Here is an 8868-nt window from a genome sequence, read left to right on the forward strand (position 1 = left end):
GCCCTGGGAGGCGGGCGCCAGGGCCCCACGTGGCAGCGGGTCCCGCCCGCCGGCACGCAGGGGCCGGCTGCTCCTCCGCCGCCAGGCCAGCGCAATGCACCGCCGATGGCGGGTGGCAGGCCTGGGGAGCAGAGTGCCGAGCCTGGGCCCCGCGCGCCACTCAAAATGGACGAACTAAGACCTATTTATTTTAAACATCTTGCCCGCTTGAAATTTTAAATTTCCTTTAACAACAAATGGTGAAAGAGAGGTGTGATCTTTCTTGAGAAAGGAAAACGAGCTTGAACTTTCTTTTTCTTTGTTCAGCCAAGAAAAGAGCAAATAAAGAAATATTTCCACCTTGAGAAATACCCTTTAAGTTAAAAGATAGCATTTGCTTACTCCGAGTTACTGCAGGCTTAAAAAGCTTCTGTGTCCTCCCTGTTTGATAACCACAATTTCAAAAGATAACTTCCAATTTATAGTGGCAGGATACAGCTTAAGTTCTTCAATAAAGGCAGTTATTCCTGCAACACATACGGAGCTATTACAACACCAGATACAAAAGCTATGTACTATAGATTAAAAAAGACTGTATAGTCAAAGCACAAATATCAAGTATTCTACATGTTAGGTATCTGCCCAGGGCAAGACACTTACTTTTTAGAATAAAAAAAAAAGACAAAAGCAGAGTTCTATGGTAGGAAATAAAAGTAAAACCTAAAGGAAAGTGTCTTACATCACCTTAGAAGCTCACAGAGCATTCTAAAATAAAACCTACTCCAATTCTGCATTCATGTAGAAACATTTTAATATATACAAGATGCAACATACATAAAAAGGTAAATTACAATTTCAGTTTATGAACAGAGAGTGCTTTCTGCGTCTTCTGCTTCTTCTTCAATTTGTTTGCATCTTTAATTTGCATTTTTACTTGATCTTGTAGTTGAGAAAAGAAGGCCTGGGATGATTTCAAGACCTTGTCTTTACCTTCATCCTGTCAATGGACAAAATATATAACCAAGTTATATATTATGTTATAACCAAGACATGTACACACAGTACCATTATACTACTTACTCACATATAATGGTATTAGACTTTAAAAAAAAAATCTGATGCTTGATTTTCAAAGTATATTTTTCACTGTACTCTTATACCACTCCTGCTATCTAAAGAAATAGTAAATAAAGAGTATGTTCCCTTTCTAATTAGCACGGTAGGTAAGAACAGGCATCAAGAATAGATCCTTGCACATCATGAGCTACACTACATATCTGCATTTTGTGTTCTGCTCTCCTTTTGAAAAGGTAAGCACAAACATTTCAGAAGTAATCAAGTAATTTATTTTTTCCTGTTAGTTTCTAATACCTCAAAATTTCAGAGATTTTTAAAATTTAATTTATAAGGCATCATAGGCAGTACACAGGTTCACTGTTCTATAGCAAGCAAAACAAAATCAAATCCGATGAGATTACAGAGAAGGTTCCGCAATAACAAGTAGAAAGTTAAATAGTTTTGAAATAGCTTAAGTAACTCAAAGTTTACAGAGAACTAAATAGAAACCTCACCCTCAATTATGCATGCAAGTAATCCCATTTAATCAAGAGAACATTTCAAATGCAGGAAATAAGAGCATAAGCAGTAGTATTTGCAGGAACACCACCTTGTGAACTTTGAAATAAATAAAAAGTAGTACCTAATGCAAACAATCATTTCTGCTTTGTGAACATACTTCAACATAATTGTATCATACAATTTTTTCATATTTTTCCATATCTAAAGATTAAGTTGCTTACATACTCAAATATATTCATACTCTGAGTAAGCTTCTAAAGGTTCCAACAACCATTTCATTATGATTTATTCATAATTAAATCAATAACATCTACATAAATATGCATTATAAACAAGGAGGTGACTGCAAAGTGCAACCAGAGCTGTATTTTTTCAGGCCTCTATACTGACATCAAGCTGTCAGGATAATCGGCAAACATCAGGACTAAAACGGAATTCGACAGTACTTTGCATAAGACAGTTACAAGTATGGATTAGAACAGTCCAAAAGACTGTAGTTCAAAAGAATACAGAGGAAAGCAGGGGCAGGGGAGGAGGAGTATGCATCTGCCCTTTCCATGTCTTCCTCCTACCTCTTTCTTTCCAGCAGCTACATCTACCTTTTATATTTGCTCAGGCATAAATAAAGTAACAAGGTTTGGATGGTTAGCAGATATACTACTTGTCTACAAGAATTTTTGAGAGGATGGAGAAAGATTAGGAGATGTAGCTGTGCCAAGAGGGATGCGAGGGAAACAAACCTTATACTTGGTAATTCTTTGTGACAAAGTTATCTCTCCTCTCTCTAGCTAAATTATTATCTATCCTTGGGATTTTAATGCTCTTTAGCTGGGAAGCTCCAAGTTATACAGGATTACTTCAGAGATCCTTACCTTGAGCAGAGATGCTTTGCCTTCTTTCGTAAGCCTTTTTAATTGTGCTGCAGCAGCTTTTTTACTAAGTTTTGTGCCTTGCTCTGGCTTCATCTTTTCAAGAAGCTTTTGACGTTTCTCCTTTTCTCTTAGCTTCATGCGTTTCCGAAGCTTTTTCTTTCTTCGTTCTCGTTTTTTGTCTGTGGGTGTCTTTTCTGCATCTGTTTTTACATCACCAGCTTTGTTCTTTTCCTAAAGCAAACAAGATCTCTAGATCCATAAGCATGCAAAAGAAAAGACTCACCTTACAGTACTCAAACCTGCCTTAGTGTTTCCATTATTTCAAGTGTTTAGCCAGCTCAGGGCGATGCCGCATTAAGGCAAAGGCCAAAAAATGGCAAAAGTTGGGAGATTTGTACAATTGATCGAAGACAGGCTAATTGTTCTTCCCTGTTGTCATTTAGGTTTCCCCTTCCAAACACCCATATATATGTTGGAAAAATAATTACCATCACATAATAGTCAAGAACAAAAACGAAACAATAGTATTACGGCCTAGCGTAGCCAAATAAAAATCAACCCTTTCCTCTCCTTCCAGTTATCAAAAAAAGGAAAGAAAAAAAAAAGCACACACACCCCCCCCCCCAAAAAAACCCAACAACCACCAACACTAAAATCCTAGGCAAGAAAGTCCACAAGGTAAGGAACCAAGGGTGGGAGGGGGCAGAATTCTCCCATTGATCTGGCAGCCAGTACACCCTTATATCAACAATACAGATCCTCTCCAGATCCTTACATCATTTTTATTTGTATTTACCTTGATCTCCTCCGGTGCTAAGAGAGCAGCATCACTAACAGCAACAGGTGCTACTTCTTCCATACTTATAGCTGGAAGGTTCGAAACTATTTTAACTTCTGGCACAGGCTAGAAATAAGGAAACATATTCAGGACTGAGCACACCATCCCACAGCAGCTTACAGCTAACTGAAGATACTAAATATTTGGTTTTGTTTAGAGACAATTATAGCACATTTAATACGAAATAAGAACAAGCTTAAAACCACTCAATGTTTAAAATATATTTAGGAAATGGAAAGTAAAGTATCCAGTTTCAAAAGAGGGGGAAAAAACCCTCCAACTTTATGAAACTTACATACTTACTGGTTTGGGTGTGAAGTGGAAGTTACAAAGCGCATCCAGCTTCAGGAAGAGTGAATCCATCATTTCCTGAATTTCTTTGTGTTCAGGATTTTCCTCCTCTTCAGTCTTTTGCTGCATTAATAATGCAATGTTACTGCAACACCATTCATAAAGCTATTTTACTTTAGCAAGACTGATAACAAGACAATATACAATTCAGAGCCATTTCACTGGTGAACACTCAGAGAAAGACTGAAGTACTTCCACAAAGCTGAAAGCAGAGTTAGCAGTGTACAAATGAAGATAAGATTATGTGATATGAACTTCAAACCGAAATGAAAGGCATTGCTTACGTTACCTGGTGAAGTTTCATGTATTCTTGCTCATAGATCTCAGCGAGACTCAGTTTACTCTTTTCATGATCCAAAGTGATACGTTTCTTGTATTCAAAAGCCTCCTCTTTTGGTTTTTCTTTTGGTACTACATCATCCCAAGCCTGAGAAATTCTTAAATTAATGACCAAATGCAACTACAGTCAAATATCAGGTGCTACAGCTTATTTAGAACATTTTCCATATTACTTATCTGACACATTAACTAGTCTATGCATGTGGTTTTCCAGGAACTCATTAAGTTTCACACTTTCATTTGGAAAAAAGTAATAAAAAGACTTATAGCTCTAGCTTGTGTGCTTAGTTTTAGTGGATTGGGGTAAAAATTGTATAACAAATGTGTAATTTTCTTATGTACTTAAATACTCTCCCCCCGTATGTTAGCTGAATAAAAAAACTAGTACAATAAGCCTCAACAAGCCATGGGATACAAATCTTCCATCAGTGGCTTTTAAGAAAAGTGAAGTAAACAATTGATTTTTGTTTAGTATTCAGAATGGTCAGAGCACTACAGTTACAGTCATAGACAAAATTTACAGACAGGCATTATATTCCAAACAAACCCCTTATAGTTTTATCTGCAAAGACTAGTATTTTTGAAGCACACCAAAACCTAGCATGTAATAGGCATGTAAAAAATAGAGCTCCTTAGAAATCTAGACACATTCATCAAGGCAAAAAGAATAAAACAACCAGTTGCAGAAATTAAGATAGCTCTACACCTAACATTTTAAGAGCTTCAAATTAATCCTTGGAATGTGCCCTGTGAATCAAGTCTATGAACAAAATAGGGAGGAACAAGATAATATTAACCTCATCCAATATTCTCTGTTTAATGATATCTTCAAGCTGAAAAGTAGTTTCTTCTGTGATCACAGGTGCTGAGAGGAAAAAGAGAAGAATTTTAAGATGAATGTTTCTCCAGCAAGAAATAGTTTTGTTCTATGAAGAATAAACAACAGAAAAAGAAAATAAAGCCTTAACAAAAATGTAGTAATTGAAGGTGAGGTAAGTAAATAATGTTCTCCTCTATCTTGAGGAGAGTAATCGTATTATGTAAGGCTTGTAAATAACTGGATCTGACACCAAATTAATGAACTTTCAGTTAAGTTAAAAATCAACAAAAAAGATTATAGCTTCCTGTAGTTTCCAGCATGAAAACGCACAACCTCAAAAACACACCAAGTTTAAACTTAGTGTTTTGTTACCCTGCTCTTAAGCCACAGGTGTTTTCAGCAAGGTCAAGGGGAAGAAAACCCAACACGGTATGCAACACGCTTTCAGGAAAGCCCTCTCACTGCTTACCCATTCGAACTGCATGGTCAAAAAGTACTGTTTCCTCCAAAAGGCTGTTTTCAGGTCGTTTTTGTCCAGTCACTTCTCCTTTAAGCTGCCAAGGTTTTTCCTCTAACAACTTTTCTTCTAAACTTTTTATTCTTTTGCTCATCTGAAAAAACACAATTTCCCAAGAAATTACTTGTGAGCTCTATGTTTTAAACTTCTTGCTTTTTTCAGGTACTTCTAACTCCTCCTCACATAAAGATAAGGGAATCTATGCTTGCATATATATCTGGTATAGATAAGCCACTTTTTTTTCCTTTTCTTAATTTGTAAATAGCCTCTTCATATTTGCCAGGCTGAACAAATTAAACCGTCATTTGGGGAAAAAAAAAAAAAATATACTGGCCACTGTTTTGAAGCATTAGCAAAAAAAAAAAAAAAATTAAAAAAAATTACCTTTTCCTGTCTCTTCTCAAAGGAAGACTTTATTTCACTGGGATCGATGCCCTTCTCTAATTGCATATCAGTAACATCTTCTGTTTCACTGTCATCTGGCAAACTAAAAGTAACTTTTTTAGAGGCTTCTTTACTTCTCATATTCTCCATCATCATTTCATTCATATCCTCAACCCTGTAACATTAAAATTGAATATAAAGATTGGAAATCCTCTATAATTTTTACATGAAGATATTTCAGCCATTAGATGTTTACCAGTTACAAGTAACCCACAGTTAAGAAACACAATAGGCTTTCATTGAAACCTAAAGGCAGGGGACACTAGGGAAACTTCTATATATTAAAAGTAACTTTCAAAAACTGCAGTTACAGCTATTAAATTATTTATTCAAATAAAGACACAATACTCAAAAGATAAGTAAATAAACTACTTTTTAAATAAGGTGACAATGCAAACCATGAACATACAACAGAAAACAGAGAATGGCAAACCGTGACCAAAGTGAGCCTGGAATTCACTTTATTTTCTACTTCACTTCAGTGTAAAATTACAAAGACATTTTAACTGCATATACTTACTCGGACATGCTTTCTTCATTCTCCTCTCCAATAGCACTATTTGCTTCCTCTTCCTGATCATCTTCAACATCATTAGCTACTAAATCATCACTGTCATCAACTGGATCAAAGAAATCTTTGTATGTCAAGTCTCTAGAACTTTTAATTGGCTAAGAAGGGGAGAAGGAAAAAAAAAAATTCCAAACCAAAACTGTTAGACTGACAGAAGTCCAAGGGTATCCTGTCTTTTGAAGTCTTTAGCACATGGGGAACCGCACTACTTGTGTAATAGTAATTCAGTTTACTGAAGCATTCACCTGTGGTAGGGCATCTTAGCAAAACTTCTATCTTTTACAAGTATTTAAAGTATTCTACCACTTGAATTCATTTCCAGTTTCAACCTATACAGAAGTCAAAGAGCAGTAGATTTTGTTGATTAGTGATTGGAATGCGTACGCATTCCCTTATACCCTGGGCATAGTTCTTACTTGCTAGTGAAAATCTCTGGCAATATTAAATAATAAAAGATTTATTTTTGAAACAAGTACTCAGCAACTTAAGTTAAATCGGAGTTACAAAGCCATGTCCCCGGAAAAAGAAGTTGCCAAAAGCCCTTTGATCTGCATCGGTCACCTTAGTGATCTCTAACTGCCAGATATCCATGCTGAGTGACACATTTTTTTCATTTGCTGGGTCACCTATTCCGCAAGATCACTTATTTCTTATGACATACTATCTCTTCCTTTATTCATGCAAAAACCCAAGACCCATCTAAAGAGAGACTGGAATAGCAGGACAGTATGTTCTTCTACACTAGGACGTTTTGTTACAAGATGTTAATGTCAAAAATATTACTGAAGTAAAGCTTCAGAAGTAATCATTAGTCATCTAATCGAATTTAACTTGGTAGTTCCTACTCAGAGTTAAACAATTTATAGTCACCCTAAGAGATATCAGATCTTGATTTAAAGGAAAAGAGAGATCAGAAAATTAATTTACTGATATTCTTACTTTGACTTTAGCTTCTTCAGACTCTTCTTCCTCATCATCTGAGATGATGTCTTCAAAATAATTAATATCTTCTTCCTCCTCCCTGTTTTCCTTCTCTGCCTGTTCTAAAAAAGCTTCCATCTCAGCCAGCTTGAAAAACTTGTCATCCACTATAGATTTTCTTCCCATTTTTTTCAATGTGGTTTCCTTGGCTGTTTCAGCTTGTTGCTCCAGTGCTTCAATATCAAAGTCAATATCAGAATCCTCATCACTGTATTTCTGCATTATGCTTTCTCTGAGTTTACTTTGCTTTTTTTTAGCTTTAGTTTCATCTTTTGTATAAACATTCTGCTCAGTTTCTGCTTCCATTATGTTGTCTTCCAATTCCCTGTTGCTGCTGGTCTCTGCATCAGAGCCATCCTCTTCTTGGTCTGAGAGAAGGCAAAGATGATCATCCTTGGCATCCCTTGCAATGGATTTCTTGAAGAAATCAAGAACTGCATTGTTCTGCAGCTCTAGTTGCTGCCAAATCTGTTCTTCATCAAAATTCTCTATCACCAGCTCTTTTAGAGGACTCCCACGAACTATATTACTTCCCAGAGCTTTATTCAAATCGTAGAGAGTCTTTGTTAATGCTCTGAAGTCAGCAGCCAGTCCATCTTGCACACTAAGAGTAGAAAAAAAATTAAGAACTTTAGAAAGCGCAACAGTGAATATTAGTTTTTTATTCTCTATTTTGCAGAATTTACTAGCTTTCATTCACTTTACACCTTCCATTAAGATGTGACACGGTCACACTACAGCTCTTTCTATATCTGCTTCAGTATTTTGGTGCTACAGAATAGCACCTTTCAACAATTACTGCTGTTGCTTAACTTTCTACACACCTCTTGGAATACTGCTACTAAACATTCCCAGAAATAAAGACATTGTAATTATTAAGCCTTTCAGCTTCATTACATTTTGTGTATGAAGTAGCAGCTGGACAGATTCTACCCTTCTATAGTTGCATCTTATTATATCTTGATCATATTTAAGCACTCCAGACGTTCCGGGGAAGTAAATAAACACCTCAAACATCCAAGATACAGATCCTTGGTTTTAAAAAGGTAATTGTCTTCCTCCATTGCCTTACTCCTCAGCTTTTATAATTGGGTAGTCTCTTCAGTTTTCTCCCTAGAGCTACCAATGCTTCTACATAGCTGGTTGCAACAGAAATCTCCATTTCCCAATTCCCGAACGCTGAAGAAAGGAATAGGATACTACAGCAGCCGCGGCAGAAGCCACAGCCAAGTCCCGACGCTGTTAATAGCGCGTTTCAGGAGAGCTCTGGGGCACCGGGCGTTGCTGAGGGGCGCCGGCCGGCTGGCACGAGGCCTCCCTGCCAGAGCACTGAGGCCTGCACAAATGGGAGAGCGCTAGGTATATACACACACGCGCTCCGGCATTGAGGGGCTCCCCAGCCGCTGGGAAACCCGCAGCCCCGCAGTACCTGAGGAAGCGCTCCGGGCGCGCCGCGGCGGCACCCACCACCCTGAGGCACGTCTCCAGCCCCTTGACTGCCGCCATCTTCCCGCCGGCCGCGGCGCGTGGAGCAACTTGGCACCGCCTCCCCGAGGCCGCCGGCGGAGCGGTCCGGGC

The 8868-nt window shown here is 37.7% G+C and overlaps 1 protein-coding gene across 1 annotated transcript; it reads right to left on the bottom strand.

The window, feature by feature from the left end:
- Nucleotides 1-771: 771 nt before the first annotated feature.
- MPHOSPH10 (M-phase phosphoprotein 10) lies at nt 772-8796 on the bottom strand. The gene is made up of 11 exons (XM_059823918.1): nt 8720-8796; nt 7249-7894; nt 6259-6407; nt 5679-5853; nt 5247-5388; nt 4755-4822; nt 3908-4045; nt 3571-3681; nt 3226-3333; nt 2430-2660; nt 772-976 (listed from the first exon to the last, which is right to left on the bottom strand). Exons 1-11 carry the CDS (start codon nt 8794-8796, stop codon nt 827-829), a joined length of 1995 nt encoding a protein of 664 aa, XP_059679901.1. The 3' UTR covers nt 772-826.
- Nucleotides 8797-8868: the final 72 nt, after the last annotated feature.

This window comes from Gavia stellata, chromosome 13, assembly GCF_030936135.1.
Source record: "Gavia stellata isolate bGavSte3 chromosome 13, bGavSte3.hap2, whole genome shotgun sequence".
Taxonomy (NCBI): Eukaryota; Metazoa; Chordata; class Aves; order Gaviiformes; family Gaviidae; genus Gavia; species Gavia stellata.